General features: G+C 41.6%; 2 protein-coding genes across 2 annotated transcripts; one reads left to right on the top strand and one right to left on the bottom strand.

Annotated features, from left to right (window-relative positions):
* Positions 1-836: 836 nt before the first annotated feature.
* On the top strand, positions 837-23,145 carry hgfa (hepatocyte growth factor a). Its single transcript, XM_061269122.1, has 19 exons — positions 837-1,089; positions 3,020-3,182; positions 3,269-3,381; positions 3,779-3,893; positions 7,005-7,147; positions 7,226-7,346; positions 7,426-7,544; positions 9,338-9,509; positions 9,685-9,818; positions 10,949-11,042; positions 12,134-12,273; positions 13,727-13,756; positions 13,835-13,967; positions 14,045-14,119; positions 15,106-15,243; positions 15,333-15,439; positions 15,512-15,645; positions 15,995-17,771; positions 18,115-23,145. Exons 1-18 carry the CDS (start codon positions 1,026-1,028, stop codon positions 16,169-16,171), a joined length of 2,172 nt encoding a protein of 723 aa, XP_061125106.1. The 5' UTR covers positions 837-1,025; the 3' UTR covers positions 16,172-17,771; positions 18,115-23,145.
* pax4 (paired box 4) lies at positions 17,830-21,157 on the bottom strand. Its single transcript, XM_061269123.1, has 10 exons — positions 21,028-21,157; positions 20,813-20,943; positions 19,864-20,079; positions 19,704-19,785; positions 19,524-19,622; positions 19,380-19,462; positions 19,263-19,311; positions 19,158-19,201; positions 18,431-18,488; positions 17,830-18,240 (listed from the first exon to the last, which is right to left on the bottom strand). The coding sequence occupies exons 1-10, from the start codon at positions 21,107-21,109 to the stop codon at positions 18,128-18,130; spliced, it is 957 nt and encodes a 318-aa protein (XP_061125107.1). The 5' UTR covers positions 21,110-21,157; the 3' UTR covers positions 17,830-18,127.
* Positions 23,146-23,873: the final 728 nt, after the last annotated feature.

The following is a 23,873-nucleotide window of genomic DNA, read 5'->3' as shown; positions in this document are numbered from 1 at the left end:
AATCAATCTTTCCATGGCAACACGGGTAGGGAGATCTACCAAAAAAGATTTTACAAAAAATATACAAAATGTATTACCGTTTTTTTTCTATGTATAATGCGCAAAATGTAACAAATTTATTGTCCTAAAATCTGGGGTGCACATTATACATGGGTACAATTCTTTTTTTTTTTTATCCGGATATAATACGGAGGCCGCCATTACAGATGCGCTTTCTTCTCTGCTGTTCACTTCAAACACGCTCCATACGAACACAATGCTCTCGTATCAGACGCTTGCTCGATCACCTGGTCGTTTGCTGTCACAATGTACCCTACACAAATCCGAAACATTTCTTCGCTATCGAGTTTGCTAGAGCATGCGCAGTGATACTGACCGACAGAATAACATCCGGTTGTTCCCAAAGATGATCTTTTTTCTGAAATAATTTTACGTTTACGGACTTAAGTAGGAGTCAAAATTTGGGTGCGTATTATACATGGGTCAGGCTTTTTTCCAGCATCAACATGCCATTTTTAGGGTGCGTATTATACATGGGGGCGCATTATACATGGAAAAAAACGGTATGTCTATTTTATTGGGTATAGTTGGTATCAAGTCGTATGTACAGTACAGCATATGTTCATGTGACAAAATATGTTATCACCAAACTAGATTTAAGTTAAAAATATTTATTTTCTATTTTTTCCCCTAACAATTAAAAAAAAAAAAAAAACTGAAATAAGAAATGAACACGAATATTTCTCGTGACTTTTCTTAAACCGAAAATTGGTTTTATTTTGAAAGCAAGCACCGGACAGCGCTTGAGCCAGCATGCACGTCAATGCGCTTGACTCGCGCTCCAGACAGGCGCCTCTGGTAGAAAAAGTCTGGTGAAGTGGGCGGGTTGAACCGTGGACGCGCGTGGACGCTACCAGCGAGTCTTTGGGCGGACGTCGGCCACGCAGGACGTTACATTGGAGCATCCCGAAGTGTGTCTCACTCCGCGCAAGAAGCTGCCCACGCATATCCCGCTCAAGTCCACCATGAGGACGCACGTATGGATTTACCAGGCGCTGGTGTGCGCGCTGCTCAGCCTGCTGGATGCAGGTAAGATGATGCCGAATCATGGGCAACTATATGCTCGCCTCCCCGCGTGTGTTTTCCTGCGCGCGTGTATCGATGTGATCTTTAAAAGTGTACTGAAAGTGTTAAATCAGCGGTTTTTCCAGTGGACTTTTGCGTTGACTGACGCACCAGTGCAGCATGACATTTGATGACTTTAAAAGTGAGAGTTTGTTTTTGGAGCAATTAATGAGTGTTTGGCACAAAGATTTAATATTTGAGTCAAATCAAGAGGCCTTCTTATTTCCTTTTATTTATCATTGCATGCCAGCATAATTTGCATTGCAGCACTAAAGTTTAGAATAGATGAGGATGCTCTCATTTCTTACATAAAAGCAGAAAATCGCTCCCTTAAATAAAATCACGATCCACTTGTCGGCTGTCAAGTACATACCAAAGCAACAGGTGGCGCTGTAATTTAACCAGGGTAATTTTTGCCGATCTTAAACCTGATGAAAGACATTTTGGTGTAATGGGGATATAATTTTTAGTCTGTAGACTGTATCATATATAAAATATTTTCATCTAGAAAATACTTGATAAAAAATTGGTAAGTTTTTTGTGGACATCAATTATATAAAAAATATATTCTGTAAATCACTATGGCTGCCCTTCATATTTCAAGATTTAATGTTCTCTTGAATCCCACTGGAATGGAATCATAATTGACATCATTGATAACAGCTGTATCGGTCCCACCATTTATTGGCCCCAGCGCAGCCCACCCTCAACGATCCATGCGATTCGCTCACAGCAAAGTGCATTTTAGACCTTTGCCGAGTGTGAGGAAGAGCTTAAGTGAAATCTAATTGAGCGGGCCTGGCCAGACACGAGGACTGCAACAACACTGTGATGAGTGCCAGATGTGCTGCACTCGAGCCCAAACATTAATAGCACGTCAAAAGTAAAAAAAAAAAAAATTCTAAGCGTCTTTGCTACCACCGCTCGTGTCGCTTGTAAAGTGAAACGAGCGCACGTTGTAACCAAAGCCCGGTTTCTATACAAGGTGGAGCCGCTCGGCAGGTGGAAATGAACACGGGAGGATTTGGGCTTTTAAATTATGGCGGTGTCCTCCTTGTGAACCCCCTCATCTCCACACGTTGTCTTTACGCTGCTTCTCTTCATGCGGCTGAAAAACCGAGGCCTTCGGAATGAAGCGAGAGCGATGGCAGTGTTTCAAGTTGCTTGTCACTTTTACGGCGTTTACTCGTGCCATGTCTCCTCGCAAGATTTTACGAGGGAATACATCATGCTAAGTACTATAATAGCTTCCAAATTGACTCCTTCTCACATTTTAACAAAGAATTTTGTTCCAGAAACGGTAAATTTGGTCGGAATTTAAAAGAGTTGGGGCCAAAAATTGGACGGTTTTCATAAATGTTTTGCTTTGATCTGAAATCGGAATGCATGCAAGATTTATTTCATTTTAATCATTTTAAAGTGTTTTGGTCGAATTTGACTATCATCCAACATTTGGAAAGCGTTTTAGACTTTCGAGCGAAACTCTGCGAGGGAGTATAACAATTTAGAGTTAACAATTATACAATTTTGAATAAAAGTTCACCTTTGTCTAAAATAAAAATTGTAAATTTGCTACTAGTTGCAAATAATCTGATAAAGTGGCCTTTTCAATTTATGACGTCTATAGCCGTCAATGGCAGTGAATGAGTTGATTGTTTTTGAAAAATTACACAAATAAAACTTTGAAAGTTTCTTCTTCATATTCTCGTCAATACTGCTAAAAACAAAAAAAAGTTGATATGCCGTTTACAGGTTACTGTTAAACTTTTATTTTTGCGGGGTGTCAAAAAACCATCCCGACTTATGATAGTTTTAATGAAGTGAAGCAAAATTGTTGTAAAAAACGTTTTGGGTGATACGTTTAGAAACGTGATTGCAGTCTTTCTCCCATCAGGTGACTGTCGAAAGAGCAGACAGTCTTTGCAACGCTATGAAAAGTCTGACAACCACCTGCTGGTCTGTGCCGAGTGCCCGCAGTCTCCCGTGGTGCGCAACAGTCGCTCGCAGGAACATTGCGCCCACAAGTGCAAGAAAGTCAAGAAGCACTTCAACTGCAGGTGATAGTCCGGCACTTCTAGTCATGGTCCGTTTTCGTTTTCTTTTTAAATCAGGCGTTCATCTTCTAACATCTTCCTGTGTGCAGGGCCTTCAACTTCCACAAACACAACAGGAAATGCCACTTGCTCCCCTTCGACCGGTTCAGCCACGGCGCACAGAAGCAGGCCGGCGCCAACTTCACGCTGTATGAAAAGAAAGGTAAACAATCTGGCTCCTTCAACGTGACGTTAATTCACGACTCTTTGCGTTTTGGGAAACACACCAACACATGTAGAAGAGCATGTTGTCACAACAAACGCGTTTGAAAAGGACACTCGGCAGTGACGCGTAAACAAGCCCGTAAAGTATCTTTGTTTACAGTCGTAGCGCCGTGCGGCCTGTGGAATCTAGTGCTTGAGAATTTGGCGGAAACTCCCCCTTACCAGCAACCCTGGTGACATTTAATGAACCCTGAGAGCTGTTGTGGGCAGAAGATAAAAAGCTCTAATTGACCAAATATGGTCAATGGCAAAATATGTTCGGGAAAATCGTCCAGAATATAAGGACAATGCAATATGAAGGGACTCTTAAGTGGTTTTTACTCCACTCTGTTCAGATTACATAAGGGAGTGTATCATGGGACCCAAGGACAACTACAGAGGGAGGAGGTCTTGGACCAAGTCGAACATAACGTGTCAAGCCTGGTCTGATAATAACATCAATGAACACACGTAAGTACTCCCTCCCTTTTATACCTTCAAAATGTCGGAAAGTCACGGCTAAATTTGTGCCTGCAGGCAAATACCAAAATCTTTGAGAGTTGGGGAGAAAAATCATTATTTATTTACTGCTTTTTTTCGTGAAATTAATAAATAGGCTGTAATTCTCAATGCCACCACAAGGTAGAGCCGATCCGCACCTCATAGATGCGAATTTATTTTGCCAGTCAGGAGTTTTTCCATTTTTTTTACAACTCCAAATGTGACGAACATTCGGAGTTGTAAAAAAAGCTTATAAAAAATCGTAACTTGTTCCTTTTTTACAGTCAAAATTCTGACATTCATAATGCTCATCCTTGATTCTAGAGCGCTAGCAAGCTAATGTTAGCGGAAAATTCTAAGAATCTTTTCCATACAAAATCCATCTGCCAACATCATTGCATCTTTGGCAGCCTCTTTCGATCTTCAAATCTCACAAACAAGGGCTAGCAGGCTAATGCTAACCGCATAGCCCATCAATCTGTCGTCTTGGTTTACTGTTGCGTCCTCTTGCTATGTTAATTTGACCATGATGGCACTAAAACAATTCTTGAGCGCTCACTATGGGTTAAAAACTGGCTCCCTCTTTTCTCACCATTTATCGATGTACCAAACGTTTTATACAGACACTCGTGTGCTTTTTTTTTATTACTGTTGTAATAGTTTAATAACTTGCTTTCATAAATGTTCTCTTTGTCTTTTCATTGTTTGCGTCAATGGGCTGAGGCGTCCTCAACAAAATTTCATTGCGCAATGGACAATGAGAAAGTCTTCATGTTTTCCCTTCTGCCATGTGATGTACGCTTAAGTTTATTTGCGTTAGAGATGGTTCGGTGCCAACTTCTCATTAGCAGTGTTCATTAATCCCGTGCCGCAGGGAGACAGTGTTTTGAAGTGCTGCTAAATAAAAATGACATTAAACGACATTTGTTAGCTGAGCTCGCCAACCCGGAGATAGGTTCCCCTCAATGAAACGTAAATTCTTTTAGTCAGCGATCCCTCCAGATGGTAATCAGACACAGCGCCTCTGATTTTGACGGGATTTAGTGCCGTCGAGGGCGACCTAACCTTCCGCTGCACCGCCGCGTCAAAGCTCCCGACATATTTTCTTCATGCTTGATCAGACACAACGGCAAACAGGGGTGATTTCTCGCAATGTTTCCCTCCAGGAATGTCCTTTGGACCTTGGGAATTGAACCATGTTGTCTGAGGAAGTGCATGTTGACGCCCAGCGCTACATGGAGGGTGAAATATTTCTCTGCCTGTTCATAACGCTGGTCATATAACTCAGCAAATTCACATGGACGCCAGGTGGTCAGCACCTAAAAATGACCCGTATTGAACATTCGTAACTGTCCAAAATCAGCCGTCTTACAATGACAAATATTACTGAATTTGCATTTTAAATATGAACATAACAATGTTAGCCAAAATGCTACAGTTCTAAACCTTAATACTGGATGAATTTGTCAGAATTAGTTAGCAATGCTAAATGTATGTGCTAACCTGGATTTCATCTTATCCAAAATTCCAAGTGGCATTTTTCACGTAAGCCTTTTTACATTCGTCTCACAAGGTAAACACGCTAACGTTTCAAAAATGTGTCATAGAAGCTACAAGTAAAAACCCATACATCGATCTTCTTCAGTGTCATTCTCAGCTGTCATTTTCAGAGTCACAACTTGTTTTACTACTCCAGAGGCCCGACTTTATGAAGTATACCGTACCTTAAGTCGTAAATATTACCCGTAGTGGCTTTTGCAGGCATGCATCGCTTTGGTCGTGCCTTGCCAGTGCGTTCAAAGAAAGTATGTGCGCATAGAAACATAGCGTATGTCGAATGTGAACCAACTCTGGCAGCCAGATAAATTGAAGGCGTAACTGGCTAACATCTGTTAGCGCAACATCATTACGGCTAACTCGCGCTTAATGCGGCAGGCTTTTATGGACTCCTCACCACATGCGACCTCTTTTGTGTGGGGTACCGTGTATTACCTTGTAATACAATTTATTATATACTTGAGTATGACATAAAAATATTGACATTATAAAGAGGTTTAACACAAAGCAGATGTTTTGGGTTCTGGTGCCGCGTCGCTAAACAGGGGTGAAATTTTAGTGGCGGTTTTTTTTTGGTTGTTTTTTTTCCCCATCGCGTCTCTCCTTGTTTTGGGTTGAATGATGTCGTGCATTAGTGTCGGAGCTTTATGTAAGCCCCGGAGCATGAAAGGGGAGGGGGAGCAGGGTTAGAGTAAAGTCCCCCAGGAAAGGAGTCATCGCTGAGGGTAGAGTGTTCGGACAACCTGCTGACAGGCTGGAAAAATCCGTAGACTTTTGCTGTTTTTTTTTGTATTAGAAGTTCACGGTCAGTCCGGATCGTCAAAATATCCTGATTTCCACACCTTGTCCATGTAAAATGTTGTTTCCGCAAGCCCGTTTCTGGTTTCTGCTCTTTCACTGTGGCTTGACCACGCTCACTCGTCAGAAGGGGGATTACATTTGAGGCTGCATGCAAAAAGGTGCAATCCGGGTCACGTTGGCTGAGCTATCACTTGGCGGTCTGTGCTGGCAGTTCCTGATCCTGTTAAGCTCCACCACACATCTGGACAAGGTGTATCCATATTTGGCATTGTTAAAAGATTGAAGATATCCTATGAGAAGACAGAGTTCCGTAAACATTAAGATCCCGGTTTGACACCTAACCCTTGTTCTTTAACGGCTCCTTAAATACGCCCAGTTAACTGAAGTGGGGATTATTTTTAAGGGGCACACGCAAATGCGTGTCACGGTGGGTGATCAATCACATCACGTTCTACGCTGCTGGTTTGCTCCTGGTCCTGTCAGCCTCCTTCACACATGAGAGAGCACCAGGTAGCGCTCATTAAGCAATGGAGTATCAATGACCAATTTTGCATTCGATTGCAACAGTTTTTAATCTTGTAGCCACGGCTTTCATGCAAATGGGATTTGGATTTATTTTGCTAGGTAGCGAGAGCGGAACACCCTCATGTATACACTGACCCAGCGGCTTCCTGAAATTTATTTTAGAAGCTTACAGTTGTTTTGTCGACTTCCCTTTTGTAGGTTTTATCCTGATCGGTACCCAACGCAAGACTTGAGGGAGAACTTCTGCCGGAATCCCAACAACGACCCCGGTGGTCCGTGGTGCTATACCACCGATCCCAACGTACGGGCCGAGGAGTGTGGCGTGCCGCAGTGTTCGGAGGGTAAGACGCACCAAATGAGAAGTGATACGGGCTTGTGTTTTAACCATAAATAAATGTGCGGTTCAATGATGTCCGCAGACGTGTGCATGACGTGTAACGGTGAGGAATACCGGGGCAAAGTTGACCATACCGAGAGCGGCAAGGAGTGCCAACGATGGGACTCCACCAGACCCCACAAACACAAATTCCAGCCCAAAAAGTCAGTCAACAAATATCGACAAAAAATAGTCGCTGTTGGTTTTGCAGTTTTTAACCTCTGCCATTCATCTCCTGGTCAGGTACAGGGACAAAGGCTTGACAGATAACTACTGTCGCAATCCGGACAATCGCCTCCGTCCGTGGTGCCACACCATGGATCCAAAGACTCCCTGGGAGTACTGCAACATCACCATGTGTGGTAAGGGCTCCGCTCACTCCCGGATCCTCCTCCGCGCTTTGTCGACAATTCATCTTGGCCAGATTCAAGTCTGCAAATAGCTGCTGTTAGCAAGGTATTAGGAGATCAGTGAGCGCTAATGACAATGGGGAGACGATGGTTTTGGGTCTTGTGGATTAATGGCGACGGAAAGTATTGCTGGTTCTTTGCTGGTTTTGACTGTTTAAGTGGTGTTAGTATGTTTGTTTTCTCAATTTGAATGTTTTGTTGTGGTGAGTTGAGCCCTCTTGTTTTATTGGACAAGGGAACTGTTTAGAGTCTTGCTAGCTCGTTAGCATAGTCATGCTAAAAACTGGCTTGTCATGGACGGGTAGTACAGTGGAGTTCACATTTTAGGTGTTATAGTTTTATTCGTAGCTACTTGGCTAATGGCTAGTCTAAATAATTGGCTTTTTAAAAATGTTTTAACTTGTAAGGTAGATAGCAAACCTACATAAAATTGAGCACATCTCTTCATCTCTATGGAGTTTTTCTACTAGTTGTAATGTCAAAGTTTTAATTGGTTGGTTTCATTATAAAATTGGAAAATTTACTAGTCAGCTAGTTTGCTAGCTAGTGGGATTATGTAAAATATAAACCTAAATCCTTTAATTGTTTAGGTAGTTGTTTGCGAGTACATTTTGAAGATGAAGTACATTTCCTTTTTTTTTTATTAGACATTTTTATTTTGCCATTTTGCTTTAGACTGTGAAAATCTTTGCAATAACACCAGCAAAAGGTTTGTGGCATTAGAAAATTGTATCACATTGACCTTAAGATGAGCCCGTGGAGTCATGGGAACATTCGCAACACAAAGATTCCTCGGAATTAGTTTCAGTGAAATATGCTAACAGACAAAAGGCGAGCATCCTTTTTTTGTTTCTGTCCATATGCATTGACTTTACAGTGCGTCTAATGATTTACAGGCAGGGTGGGGCGTTGTGGCCAGATGTGTGCATCCCTCAATGGCGGCCCTCGCACAGATAAAAACCACCGACCTGTGCTGCTGCCTGGGATGCGTTACATCAAGAATCCTTTTTTTTTTTCCTCCCCAAACACAACCTCGCCTCCTTCATCTTCTCTCGTCTCATTTGTCAAAGGCTAAAGAAACAGACAGAAATCCCGGGGGAAGAATTCCACCTGAATGTGTTTAGGATCGTTTCGTTGTTAGGATGCTTTCAAAGCAAAAGATTCCCACAATGGGAAGATTCAAAGTGTTGGATGTCATAAATGTAACATTTGTGTTTTCTTAAAACAAAACACGAACATTTCCTGTGACATTTACGATTTAATATGAAAAGGACACTTTTTGGCCTCGCTACGGTTTTTCTGTATAAGTATAAAAGTGTGTACTATGTATTTGTGTCGACGTCAATTATTTATGAAACAAAAGTCTTTGCAGTTGAACATTTAAGGGACCTCCTTAAGGGTTAAATGTCTTCTTGTTATTGTGGATTCCCAAGTGAGAAAGATTGGCTCGCTACTGAAATGATAACAGTGGCCACACTGTGCTATAAACAAATGCGATACTAATGCTAGAAATTCCCCAAATATCATGAATATTTAATATGAACTAGATTTTGAGTTAAGGTCTTGTTGCGGATGTCCCGGTGTGGAAGAATGCAAGGCGTCTGTCAGTGTTATGAATAAACAGAACAGTGGTGGGGTGGGGGGTTGGGGGTTGCTACTGTTTTTGATCATCTGTCTCCATCTTAAACATGGCACATTCTTGTCAGGATTAATATCTTCCTTTTTCTTGTTTTCTTTTCTTTAAGAGTCTGACTCCAGGGAGGATCCAGATGTGAACGCCACGATGTGGTGCGTCCGCGGAAAGGGTCGAGAGTACCGCGGCACCATGAACGTAACTCCTGAAGGGGTGACGTGTCAGCGCTGGGACTCGCAGTTTCCCCACCAGCACTTCTTTCTTCCAGACAACTTCAAATGCAAGTGAGTAATGCGCCCTCGTCCCCCCCCCCCCTCCTCACCCCTTGGCCTGACATCTTGGATTCAGCTAAGCCTCTCTCTCTCTCAAGGGTCTTTTTATTCTGACTGTTGCCACGCCAAACAGATAAATGATGGTCTTTTTGTATACTGTCATTATGTTTGCTTTTGTCTCTCTTAGGGACCTGCGTGACAATTTCTGTCGCAACCCAGACGGGTCAGAGTACCCATGGTGCTTCACCAGCGATTCCAATCAGCGCAGAGCCAACTGCACGCATATCCCCAGGTGTGACGCCCAGGCAGCCAAGAAAACTGGTAAATCACTCTCGAGCAAAGCGCTTACAACGTGTCCGCCACGTGCTGACATGTGCGAGGAATCTGGAAAAAAATTCACTTCTAAAAAAACTTGAAAATATTTCCATGTTGTATCATAAATTGAAAGCAAAAAAAAAAATCTTGTGTATACATTAATGCTTCGTTTAAATTCTTTATGGGCTGAAGCGAAAATTTTAGAATGATTTGATTATCGCCAGCGGGCGGCTCGGTGATGCACTGGGTAGCACGTCCGCCTCGCAGTTAGGAGGGTGTGGGTTCGATTCCACTTCCGGCCCTCCCCGTGTGGAGTTTGCATGTTCTCCCCCGGACCTCCGTGGGTTTTCTCCAGGCACTCCGGTTTCCTCCAACATCCCAAAGACATGCTTATTAGGCCGATTGAGCACTTCACACCCGCGACCCCCGTGGGGACTAAGCGGTTTGGAAAATCGATGGATGGATGATTATCGCTAGCTGATTTTTTTTAGAGATATAGTATGTCTTATTCCACACTATTTTCCTCAGTTTGTGGATTTTAATGAAATGGCTAACCATTAGCTAGTTTGCTTGTTGAGTGACAGCTCATTTATGAATGTGGTTATTAATATTACGTAGAATATTTTTCTTAAATGTGTTCAGTAAAGGCTTTGTCTTTCCTTGACCTTTTGTGGGATATTACAATACGTTCTCATTAGCATTTTTTTTTTTTGCTAAAAATCCGCTAATATCGATACCTTGTGTTGGCGATCGTCGGACATGCTGTTGTGATACTTTAGTTAGTTCCACACCATGGAATTCCATGTTTTTGCAAATTTCCCAGGATTCTTGAACGCAGCCTAAGAGGAGCCTTTTCCCAGAAGGCCTAAAGCAACACACTTTTGATAGCGCTGTCACTTCCCATGTTTGTCTGCTTTCTGTTGAAGCAGACCACACGTGCTCTGATCCCATTTCAAATGTTTTATTGCCTTTGAGAACACTCGGCGGACTTTTAAAAACGAGCACAGCACGCCTCACGAATGAGCCCACACACTCGCGTTCGCTGATTGCAATTAGGCGTTGTAGGAGAAAGCCCGATTGCCGGCCCCCTGGGAAGGAAAATGTACTTGAAATAACAAAGTTTTCTTCTTCCGTAGAATGCTACGAGGACAACGGGGAGGCGTACCGGGGCACCTTAGCTGTCACGCGCTCAGGGATTCCTTGCGCCAATTGGTCCCTTCACATCAACAGGTGAGAAAAGTGGCAGTTATTGATTTATTTTGTGATTTTTTTTTTTGCTCTCTGAATGCATGCTTTATAGAAGCTCATTATGATTTAACAATTGAAGGAATGTTTAGAAAAATTTGAGATAATCAACCGACCCCATAGTCAATGGAGCGCTTAGCTCGTGAACCCAAATTTTATGGTATAAGTATTTGGCCAGCTAAGCTAACAAGGCTAGCCATGTGCCCGTTACATTTGTGCAAATCTATTGCTTATTTCAGAGCCAACATAAGCGGCGAAACACTGGGAATGTTTCCTCGAGAGAGGGAGGAACATTCTTCGCTGCTAACTGATGAGTGTTTGTTGACAAGTGGACAAGTCCCCCCCTTTTTCTGTCCATGTGAAAATCCCTTTCATATGAATGGAGCTAAGCCTTGAAAACAAACAGCAAAAAAATAAATCGGAGGAAATTAGGGGTTCCTCAGGGGTCACTGCTAAGCCCAATTATTATTCCTGACGCTTCCAGGTTGGAATGGCTTAATTTACAGGAATTTTAAAAGCCAAAACGGCACGGGAAGATGGACATGTTCCAGAGCAGACCCCTGACCCGCGGGAAGTGCTTGGCGTGGGGCTGCAGATCAAAGCCAATCAGCGCCCCTCGCCAGCCAGTCTAGCCCGGCTTGAGGTGAGGGGTCGTCCCGGGAAGGAAAAAAGCACCACGGCTTGTTTAACATCCTCCTGGGAAGTGAAATTATCTTCACCTCTTGACAAATTGCCGTGCTTCCGTGAGCGTGTGTATGTGTGTGTCGGTCCCATCCAGTAATGGCTTTTCAGGAGACCCGCGAGAACAGGGTTCGCGCGCTCCTTGGATGGGAATTCCTCCAAGTGCGAACCGTGGAAGACGTGGCTCCTGGCGGTCTGAGAGCGCATACTTTCAAAGTCCCATGAGCGCTGTTGGCCAAACCCGCCGTTTCCTTGTACGGGCGCGCCGCAGTCATTGAAATGCGACTTTTGTGCCCCACGGTGGCCGCTCAGCGTGCAGTGTGTGTGTTTTGTGATATCCACTGTTTGCCAAATAACAAACAGAACATGAGCATCTATATTTGTGTGTTTTACAGCGGGGATTCTCACTCTACACTATCCCATGTAGGGCTGGACAAGAACTACTGCCGAAATCCTGACCGGGACAAACATGGCCCGTGGTGCTACACTGACCCGAACACTCGCCTGGCTTGGGATTACTGCAAATTGAAACCCTGTGAGTGGATGGCACATCCTTATTTGTGTTGACGTTAATTAGCCTTTAAAATGCAAACCCCTCAATCATGCGGCAACACAGAACTACACATTTGGCGAGGCTGAAAGGAAAATTTTTGCCTGTTCCTTCAGCTCACTGCTACTGACGTGTTAGCTAGTCATCAAAATGCGAACGTTAGGCCGCTAATATGTTGCCTACTTTCTGTCTTTGGCCACCTAAGTTAGCTTGGTGCTAGTGCTCGCAACATGTTCTCTGGTGTCTATGATGCAAAGCGGTCTTACGCCTGCTGTCCTTTCTTTGTTGATGGTTGACTTGCTCTGCAATCTGAAGTGCCTTGGCGTCCATCTTGATTTGTTTTGCATTATTTCCTTGTCACTTTGACACGGCGCATGACCGTAACCTTCGCAGGCACGCTGCCGTATCTCTCATGTCAGCTTGGAAAGCTTGGCCGCCTTAGCAACCGTAACTAAGGGAAAGGTCAGTGATGTCATCGGGCTTGATTAGAACGGACGACGTGGGAACTTCGGCAGGGCCTCAAGGGCCGGCTTTGCGTTTTGCCCACAAATCCGCTTTTTTGGACCAGGTGCCAAGCGTTTGATCTGTGCTCGATCAGCACATTGGGTCCCAAAAAGCACACAAGGCCTCTGTTGCCGGGATTGTGTTTGGGAATGTTAGGAATGTGCGAAAAATAAAGAGCAAGCAGGTGTCGGGTGCGTTTTGACACCTTTCGGCCACCTGGCTAATTATCAGAGAAAGCAGATACGCCGCCAGTGTAACAAGTAGCATCTTGTGCTGCGAGGCTTCTTCTGGGAAACCAGAAGTTCTCGTTGTGTGCGCGATGTGTAAAGCTCTGCCAGCCTCCTGATGTTTACAGTCCGCTAGCCAAGTACACTGTACACCCCGCTCGCTGCCAAGAATGTTAACAATGTAGCGCGCAACACTGCTGCTTGTCAGTCCGACTGACAGAGAAACTCATCTGAGTAGCAGACAACATCAATCATCGTAATTAATTTATTGCTTGGATTTGGAATTAGTTCCACGATCACACCTATTGGCGACAAAACTAAACAAGTCTGAAAGTAAATTTGCACATCAGTCGTGAACTTCTGTCTAACGAGATTTTTGTTGAAGAAATCGAAACAGCGACCTTCAGAGGACACAATTGAAACCGAAATTAAGAAAGGGACGGGACTGCAACGCAGACCAACTTTAAACAATAAAGCTTTCTTGGTTCACAGTGAATTTTCATGTAGAAAAATTAATATATACGATAAATAAATATAAATATTAAGTATTTACTATTTATCGTATAATAGATATAAATCATATGTACACTGTGAGTAATGAATACATGAATAAATAAAACAAATGAAATAGTTAATTTTTTGTGGTAGAAATGTATTTAATAAAAATTGCTTGGAAATACATGCTCTGCTTTGTTTGCTTTGTTCAGGTGATTCCACAACAGCCACACCTCCAAACGGTGAGTAGTTTGACCCGCTTTCCACCGGCTTGCCGCAGCCCATGTGGTGATGTGCCTCTCTTATCTGGTGACATCCAGCGACGCAAACGCCACCCGGTCCAGCACCGACCGTGCCCAAGATCTCATGCTTTGTCCACATCACCACTCGCATCGTCGGGGGCCACCACGTGCGAGGGGCGGATGGGAGCTGGGTTGTCAGCATCCAGAGAGAGTGAGAGGCTTTGCTGTTGTTGTTTTCAACTTCCCGTGAGTTAAATAATCTTGTGTTGTTTCCTGCTGTTGTTCCAGAAAGATCCATATGTGTGGAGGTTCTTTGATCAGAGAAGATTGGGTGTTGACGGACCAGCAGTGCTTCACATCCTGGTACGAACTTTTGACGAATCCCGTTTACTAGGCTTTAATGGGGGCAAATGTCAACCAATTTTTAGTACAGGGTAGTTTTTGTAAACCATTGGTGGTGTGTATATATGTATATATACGAAGAAAAAAAATTTAAGTCACGTATTCTGTTCACCTGTATTACATCATTTACACTTTTGATGCTTGATTTGCAAACTTTATTTTTGGGATTGATTTATTAATATAATTTAGTGTTTATCGACTTGATTGAATTAACTGGTTCTTTTATCCATCCAACCATTTTCTGAACCGCTTTTATCTCAAACAAATTATTTTAGGTGCATTACCTGACATGTTTCGCCGTGTACTTCCGCCCAGTGAAGTGATTAAAAAGGAAAAACAAAATGAACTTAGTACAACTATTGATTGAATTAATTAATTTTATTATTTATTCCTTTATCGAATGTATAGTTAACTGATTTAATGTGTTTATCGAATTCGTTTTTGAAAGTTATACATTTTATTTGATTTCTTATTTCACTTAATTTATAATAGTTGATTTAATGTACAGTAGTTATTGAATTTATTAATGCATTTAATTAGTTTTATTGTTGTCTGACAGAAATAATTCACTGTTCTTTGTGTATTTTTATTTATAAATTCAATGTATAGTATTAATTGATATGTACTTTCATATTAATTAATTGATGTAAGTCATAAAAATAATGAGTTTTGTTTAAATTTTGATATAAAATGATATAATTATACAGAGTAAAATGTTATTTTATTATTAATTGAATGAATATACTCACTGTATTATTTATTAATTTATTTAATTGGTTTCTTTGACAAATTAATTTGAATACAGCTCATTGCTTTAATGTCATGAATTTTAATTGTTGTGTCCAATTAATTAATCTGTCTTTTTTTATATAAATCCAGGCCTTGTGGTTCTTTCTTTATAATGTGCTTTAAAATATATATTTTTTCTTCTTGAATGTGTTTGCCAGCGTTCCCGACCTGAGGGAATACAGCGTACAGGTGGGATTACGCCACCTGAACGAGTCGTCGCGTCACCCCAGACTTAAAATATCTCGCCTTATCTGCGGCCCGGAGGGATCCAACCTGGTCATGCTGAAACTGGCCAAGTGAGTTGCCAACATTCCTCCAAGTGAGCGCCCTTAGCTCCATTGTCAAGCCACGCGGCATGACTAACTATGATTGATGCGTGTTCTAGACCCGCGCCCGTGTCGGAGGGAGCCACCACCATTCATCTTCCCGTCAAAGAATGTCACATCGCCGAGGGCACCAACTGCACCATGTACGGATGGGGCGAAACCAGAGGTAGTTTGTTTTTGTTTTGCTTTCACTCGCATTCAAAAACTGAAGCCTTCCCACAATCGCTGTGCTATGCAGATAAGGAACGGGAACGGGCGTTGAACGCCGTGACCATGCCGATGGTGGACGACGACAAATGTTCGCGGATTAAGGGGGACGCTGGAGGAAGAAGGATTTGTGCCGGAGGCAAAAGAGGAGAAGGCGTGTGCGAAGTAAGGGAGTGTTAACTTGCTTGTTGCTAGGCAGATTTCATAAAGCAGATTCATGCAAATTCATTTTACATAATGCTCCAAAGCAGATGGGATTCTTAGAAGCATGAACGTGAAGACATTCATTTCACTTAGGACCTAAGTCTTAGGTTAACAGCTCAACTCTACTATCTCATTTGCTGACACCCACATCACTCACCGGGCAAGGCCCCGCCTTTAAAGCCATGCACCCAAAATCTGACTGACGCTACAGCAAAACAAGAGGATAGTGACCCCAAGTGGACAAAATAACATCTGTCTCTTGGTAGTCTAATTCATATTTTACTGATTTGTTTTTTTCCCCTTTCTCCAGAAAGACAATGGTGGTCCGCTGGTGTGCCAGGAGCAGGAACGCCGTGTGGTGGTGGGTGTGAGCATCCAGCGCACCAAGTGTGCATCGTCACGGCCGGCACTCTTCGTCAACGTGGCGTTCTACTCACAGTGGATTTACAAAGTCTTCAAGCTTTACCCCGGCCCGGACACGAACTGACCGAGCAGGCCTGGAGAAAAAAAAAGAAAACTTTGCAAGGAGGAGTTATTTTTTTCAGGGAAAACAATCACTGACTACCAAATGGAATCTCCACTAAGCAAATGAAGATTGTGTGAAGCGAACCGTGACTAAGAATCGTCTCCTGGAATTTACTTGAATACTCGGACGGTGGTCCGTAAGGGACAAGAAGCTTCGGCGTGCGGTTGGATGCTGCTGTCAAGCTCCGAGGTTCTCGTGCTAATGCTTGTAGCATGAGCGAGCGGCGGCCCTCGCCAAGGCAAACATGCCTCCGCTTTCTGGAGGGAACTGCCGTGGCCCCTGGTGGGCTGTGTGCGGTCAATCGGTTATTCTTCTCTTTCATGCAAAGTGAAGCCTTATGTACATAACGGGACGGATATTCGAACGCGAGTTTATGGGTCTCATAGATCCAACTTCCCTTCCCATCGCTTCCTTTTGCCGCTAATGATGTTTGATATATTTAAAAAAGAGAAGAGGTAGCTTGACTATATTTATTGTCGACTGCGGTCCAAATGGTTTTGGAATTAATTAAGACCAGATGAGCACATACACACAAAAAGAGGCTGATGGTTTCCTGGCTAAATGAAGACGTTTCTGGCTGGAAACTTTGTCAGTTAAATGGTTATTCGTCATTTCTTTGGTTTAGGTTTGGACTATTTACTATTTACAACATCTGGATCGATTTTTCATGTGATGGAGCATTTGAAGGAATTGAGTTGAATATGTCATCTATGCAAAAAGCAATTCAGAACATTTAAAATATATGTGGTTTTTAAATGTATCAGCAACAATTAGGGCGCAACCGATCTGGTCGGCCGATTTTTCCTCTTAAAATCGCAAAAGTCAATCAGAATTTTGCAATTTTTTTATTATACACATATTAACACTTTGAAACATAAGAAAAATATAATGACATTAGAATGTTCACTCTACCAAAAAAATTGGCAAAAATAATCAGCTGATTATTCTCTCTGTAAAATTTAACAAATATTGACGGAAAAAATTATGTAAATCAGTCAAAAGCCCTGCCTGTAATTATTTTTATTCTTTTGTAAAAGAGGAAGGAAAAAGAGATTTTATTCATGATATATTTTTAATTAATCAATCACTTAATTTAATCCCGAAAGTCAGAATCTGCATCGGCGTTAAAATATCCATATCGGTAAGCCCCTAATAACAGTTTCCTCAACTGACTGTGTCTCGATCCAAATAAGAAACACATTTTTTTAAGTGTTCATTTTTTTTACTAACTCTTATTTAATTGCCCGACGTTGTACATAGCCCAGTGTAAAATTTTGTAAATATCACATGATATTTTTTAACATCACAGCAACTGGCTGAATTTATTTTTTATAAAAGCTGCTATTTTTGGCCCTATGACTTTTTGGTTTTGTGTTTTGTTCCACTTTGTTATTCCCATTTTAATAAAAAAAAGAAAAAAGGAAACAAATTGTGCCATGCAACACAATCGCCTATCGCTCGTATGATTTAATAAATGACAATAGCTGTACTAATCGTATTTCTTCTGTCTTGTTGAAGGGAACTTCAAGATTACTACAAGAAATATGAGAGTGGATTCCAGGTAATACTTTTTTTTTTTTATTCTTGGGATGACTACACGAACATTAAAAATGGTCACAGATCATTTCCTTAGCACAAGCATGTGGACATGTCATCTACTTCTGCTTATGATCCGTGGCGTTATGATTGGCGGTTACCGTCTTTCTGGATGTTAAACGCGCCGTTGACGCGCTCGTCCAGTCGTCCAATCGTGGTTTATTACCATCACTTGTGTCAATAAATAGGAATTCTTTCAAAAAGTAGCAGTTTATCTGTGACTGTCGAGAAATCAAGCCAAAAATGCAATAATAACTTTTTATTGAAATCATTGAGGCAGATTGGTGTGATCTGTGTTCCTCCTGTAGGTGGTGCTCCAGGTTAAGTCCAGGCCTTATCTTGTGCGCTGTGATGGTAGTGGGTCAACATAGAAGAGCCTTTGGGATGCTGCTGATCAAGCTGCGGGACGGAGATGCACGTGGACCACCCAAAACCTGAGGGCCGATTTTTCCAACAAAGGTTAGTGGCATGGTGTGGACTGTTAGTAGCTTCATATTAATATAGCATCTATGTAGCAATACAATAATACTTTATGGTTGGTATTTCAATTTTTTTTTAATTTGCAGTTGGCATTATCCCTACTATCTTAAATCACAATTTAGTGCTAAACTGAACTTTACAAACCTGAGTAACCACCGGGGAACATCTGATATGTGCTGTAGTACGAAGGTCCTGTGGTCATCTGCCAGCATAATAAGCAGCATGAATATTTCTACAGTGTATGTAATGAACATTTGGGTCAGAAATAACACAAATTGGCTGAAAAACAGACCAGCCCAACAACACAGTTTGGTGGGTTATGCAGTTGACCTAATTTTGGGGATTCAAGAAATAACTTCCAAAATATGGTCGGTTGCTTTTTTACACAATTTCGGTCATTTTGATCCAGCTATTTACCGATTAGTTAAAGTTACAGCGAAATTGGCTCCCATGCTATCACTGCATTCAAAACCGATGGGTTGAAAATAACCCAATTTTGGTACAAAATTGGTCCGACCCATTACGTGGGTCAATTTGACCCAATTTTCTTTTGCTTTAAAACAACTTTATTTTTTGTACAAAACAAATCAAAACTGGGTCAACTTGAGCCAAGTAGAGCGTCAAACGTTTTTATTTTTTTCTTCAAAAAATGTTACATTACTAAATTGAATTTATTGAATTGTATGACAAAGCTGTCCAAAATGATGACAAGGTCCAGCCTGCCCAAATCCAATCTTCAACCCAATCTACTTGGTAGATTTTTTTTAACCCAACCTTGGGTAAAAGTAACCCAAGCTGGTGGGAATCCACAGCTACCAAGTGAATGGTTAATGGTAACAAACCAGCATATTTTTATAGTGTGAGGTATTACCTGTGAAGTTTGGATGCTTCCTTGCACTTTTGGATCTACAGCAGCTGGGAAGGACAAAATACTTGAGTGTCCTCACAAGTTTCCATTGATATTCAACAAACTTACATTGTTGGACTTCCCTCCTCCACTTGGCCCGTCTGTTTGAGAACCACACCTTGGAATGGAGACATAGCAAGTTCATTTTGGAATTAGCGATTTACCTAGAACAGTTTCTTCCCCTACCTTGATAGTGTCCTCGGGAAGTCGGATCCGGGCTGAGAGTTTCTCTCTGGTGTACACGTCGGCGTACTGGTTATGAGAAAACTCTGCAGTACAAAAAAAAAAAAATTCATTCATTGTGACTCGAATTTTGTAATTTATTGCCACCTTCTTCCAAGACTTTGCTCTGCTCAGGAGTGAAGGTGGTCCGGATTCTCTGGTGGGCACCTTTGGGATTGGTCACCATGGCTTCTTCTCTGGTTGTGCCTGCCCCCAAAATTAGGTAAACTCATGTGAAATGCGATCGATACTGATAAGATGGTGAAATTCCAAACTATTAGAACTTACTATGTTCAGCCCTATAGTGTGGATCGCTCCATGATGCCTCCTCCAATGGGATCCTTCTTAAAATCCGGTTTATGGACGACACCTTATGAAATGAAACATTAAAATGCGGCTAAATGTCCTTCAAGAAGAAAATTAATAAAAATTCCAAGCTTTGACTTACGCTGGGAACCCTGGAGGCATTGCAGCTTTTGGTATCCAGCAAACTCTTCCTAATCTCCCAGGCAAAAATGGTCGGATTGTACCGCTTGTGTCGGACGATAGCGGTGATGACGCTAGGTGTGAGGAGCCGCGGCCGGCTTCCGCCTATCGTCTTGGGTTGGACGAGGCCGGTGAGACGGTATCGGCTCAGGATCTTACTCACGCAGCCTGTGGACACCTGAAAAAGATACCCGTGTAACATTTTCGGCAAAATTCGGGAAAATAAATAACAGTGGCGCCTTGAGATACAAGTGACCCAACATTTAAGTTTTGGCAATGCCCAAGGAATTGAAGCAAAATTATAACGTTCTATTTCATAATGTCAATTCATAGATTTGGCAAACTTGTATGTTCACTGTGAAGTAACATGAACTGATAAGTGAAGTAACATGAACTAATAGTGGCCAGATGTCGTGAGGTTCTCTGCCGCTACCTATTGGCAGATAGTGTCCATTTTTTTGTCACAAAATTCATAAAGGATGTTCTCAATTCAAGGCACGACTGTTACTTGAAAAACTAAGAAAATACCTTAAATGAAATTGAATGATAAGACAAAAATGCTTTTTAAAACATAAAAATGAAGAAGTGAAATTAACTAAAATTGCTACAAATATAGCTGTCAGTTGATGATTGTCATACATGAGCATATGAGCTCATTTTAAATGTAGTTAATTTGGTATTACTTTAATTCATACAGAAGATAGATTTAAAATTTGTTTAAGAATTGTAATTTACTTTCTTACACAATACTTAAAATAAATAATCTTGCATTTGGCAAAAGCTAAAACTAATACAAAAAAAAAACTTGCTGTGAAAAATAAAATAAAACAACTCAATTAAAAAGGCTCAAATAACAGTAAAAAATAATCAGAATGAAAAATCCCAAATTATTCTTGCCCTGCTCCAAATACCCTCAGGATCCTGGAGATCTGACTTGGTCGCACCCCCTCTGAGGCCAGCTCCACCATTTTCCGCCTCTTGGCGTCCGGGAGAGGTCTGCCGTTAAGGAACGTCCCACCTAATTGATTGACACTTCCACCTCCTGTTCTCCCCCCCCAAAAAAACACAAACAACAATCAACTCCCTAGTAAATCACCTTCTCAAAATGACCCAAAGTATAGCTGACCTGGATTTGCCTGCTCCAAATGCGTCCCGCACATCCCGCTTGGAGGTGCAGGTGATTCGTGGTGCTCTAGCCGCCTCCTCATCTTATTTATAGCTCAGCGTGTGCGTGACGTGGGAGAACCTGAAATGTCAATATTGGCTATTTCAATCTGGAGCCAGAGGCCTTTATATTAGATTACATGCTTTCTTCAAATAAGAACAAAAATGTCAACTTTCATCTTGTTCCCAGTCTTGTCATGTCACTAAATAAGGAAGGGAGCACAAACAATATTATTATTATTTTTAATTCCTGTCAGTGCTTTTAAAAATAAATCCAAAATGCAAATATGCCATTACTAATGTCAATTTCCATCTTGGTCTGATGAGTTAAATAAACTTTCAACCACAAGGAAGCACAGAAATATCCTTCAGTTTATTTTGGACAACATGCAAATGCACAATTAAATGTATCAAAATTAACTTTTATTGAGCACTATGAGTTTATATTCCCGGCAGTGCTTTTTATATAAGCAACATTTTTCCCTCTCGCAACTTGTTTTTAGGAACACAAAATAAGGATTACACAAGATTTTATGTTGATACTTTTTTTTGTCTCGTGCATTAAAAGTCCTCAACGGGCGCCCCATTGTGATTCATTGTATTAAAAAAAAACTTTTTATCTAATATGACAAGCACTTGTCCCCATTGAACTTTTTCTAAATAATGGCAGACATGTTTCTCAAAAGTAATCCAAATGGTGCCCATTGTGCATTGAATTGTTTGGTAATCTGCTTTCATTCATGAACAGTTCAAATTTATTGGCACTTTTGAGAACGTTTTTTTTCTATGTTAGCTTTCAACCTGTTCCCTAGGTTTAATGCAACCATAAAATGAAAGTGAAATGAATTTTAAAAATGTTTAAAATACCTTAATTACAGGTATAACCAAAATACGCAAATGATGCCTTCATGTTTGTTGGAAAAATGAATTTCATCCCGTACCTATGACACATGAAAATGGAGGAAAGTGAAATATTCCAAGATTTCAGCGTCATGAAATGTTAAACTTCTTTCATGGGTGGTTGGTCACATGACCCCTGCATCTTTTTCCCACGTGCTGCGTTCAAGTGTGCGGAGATGAAGAAGCAGCAGCAGGAGGGGAATTTCCATAAAGCAAACATTTGGAAATGTGCCCCAAGGACGAGTGCCATATGGTAAAGTGCTTTTGATCACTCGTAAATCCATCCCGGAGTGCCTTTATTACATTTTCCCTGCGAACGTCAACAAATCGGGACGGAGGAGGGCCAAACGCGCGAGGGCACCTTGCTCGTGGGGGGCCCAAAATCACCCTCACAGATGTTCCTCACGCTGCCCGCAAGATAAAATGCGCTGTAAACGTCCCCAAGGGAAATATTTGACGAGCAAATATTAGTACATGCATGCGCGCCGCGGACCGTTCGGGGGGGAGAAAAAAAAATCACGCGTGGCGCAGTGGTGACGAGACTTTGGGGGGGCCTTGTTTGGTGACTAATTGAATATCATTAGTTGGGTCCACACAGATGGAAGTGCGTGGTGATTAAAAAAAAAAAAAAAGTAGAACCATATGGCGCAAATTATACATTAACCACCTATGAGTGGACGCACCGTCCGTGTGTGTGCGTGGAATGGATCCGAGCCCGTGTGGATCTCCTTGCCAACCAGCGCACCTCCAATCAGGTCGGCCATTTCTTTGATTACACGCTGTCATTGATTTATCAACTTTTATAGCGTGCCGCGTGCACACGCGAAATCCCACGCACGCGTCGCAGTTTGATTAGGAAAGCCGCGCCTCTCCTGTGCGTAAATTTCAGGTAGGATTGGACTGTTCGACTTTGAGGGGGCTCCACTGTTACCGTCCCAAAATGCAAGATGGTCGAACGACGCATCCTATGTCGTTGTTTGGGCTGTTTTACACGTAAATTCATGTCGATTGTGACACGGAAACGATGTGAAATTAGTCAAAATCGGCCGCGTAAAAGGCGAGGAAAAGGAGGCCGATGCGCGCGCACCACCCCGGGAGAATTGTGCGTAAAAGGAGAGTGCGTTCCTTTTCTCAGCATCGTTTTTAATAATAATAATAATAAACACACTTTTAATAGAAACACGATTTGAGTCATGTGTTTATTTCATAATAGTCTATTTTATGGGACAAATAACGTCTTTCTCAGAATTGTCATGCTTGCTTTGTGAGCTACTCCAAAGTGACGTCAATTACCGTTTCAGTAAATGTTTGAAAATAATGACATTTAATGTGCTCATTCTCAATGTCGTAACCAAAGAAAACGGTGAAAACTGTCCAAAAAAGAAATTACCATATATTTTTACAGCTGTACGCAAAAGACACATTAATTTGAGATCCATATCAGAAGTCATAGTGGTCGTGTTCTTACCTGATCAATATTTGGATTATTATTGAGAGTTTTAGCCCTGGCTGTCTTTTATCTTGCATATAACCCACCATCACATTTTATATATTTGTAGAATGGTTTTATTTGATGGCACCAGTGATTTTGTATGAAAACGTAAAAACATATCACGCAAAAAAATGATATATTATTTAGAGATGTCCCTTGAGTGTTGTATGATCCCATGACAGATAACTTGACATTCCCATAATTAAAATCTGTTCAGACACCGAAGCAGCTTGTTATAAATGCATTGGAGCTGTCTATGGTTCTGAAAGTTGCTTGTTTGTTTTGATGAGCCAAACTATAATGAGTTCAAATGTTCAAACAAACTTTTTATTGTATTTGTGCTTTGCAGGGTTGTACAACTTTCCTTTCGGTTCTAATACAGCCAAAATATTAGAAAATGCACTTGAGTTTACAGT

Source organism: Syngnathus typhle, linkage group LG21 (assembly GCF_033458585.1).
Source record: "Syngnathus typhle isolate RoL2023-S1 ecotype Sweden linkage group LG21, RoL_Styp_1.0, whole genome shotgun sequence".
NCBI classification, from domain to species: domain Eukaryota; kingdom Metazoa; phylum Chordata; class Actinopteri; order Syngnathiformes; family Syngnathidae; genus Syngnathus; species Syngnathus typhle.
This window is presented reverse-complemented; position numbering and strand designations above follow the sequence as displayed.

Excerpts from the sequence above, each read along its gene's own strand:
- pax4 (XM_061269123.1), bottom strand. The coding sequence starts at position 21,109 with ATGAGGAGGCGGCTAGAGCACCACGAATCACCTGCACCTCCAAGCGGG. Across the intron at positions 20,944-21,027 it reads TTTGGAGCAGGCAAATCCAG|GAGGTGGAAGTGTCAATCAA; the intron begins GTCAGCTATACT and ends GGGGGAGAACAG. Across the intron at positions 19,786-19,863 it reads ATGCCTCCAGGGTTCCCAGC|GTGTCGTCCATAAACCGGAT; the intron begins GTAAGTCAAAGC and ends TCATTTCATAAG.
- hgfa (XM_061269122.1), top strand. The coding sequence starts at position 1,026 with ATGAGGACGCACGTATGGATTTACCAGGCGCTGGTGTGCGCGCTGCTC. Across the intron at positions 7,148-7,225 it reads CGTGCCGCAGTGTTCGGAGG|ACGTGTGCATGACGTGTAAC; the intron begins GTAAGACGCACC and ends TGATGTCCGCAG. Across the intron at positions 9,819-10,948 it reads CCAGGCAGCCAAGAAAACTG|AATGCTACGAGGACAACGGG; the intron begins GTAAATCACTCT and ends CTTCTTCCGTAG.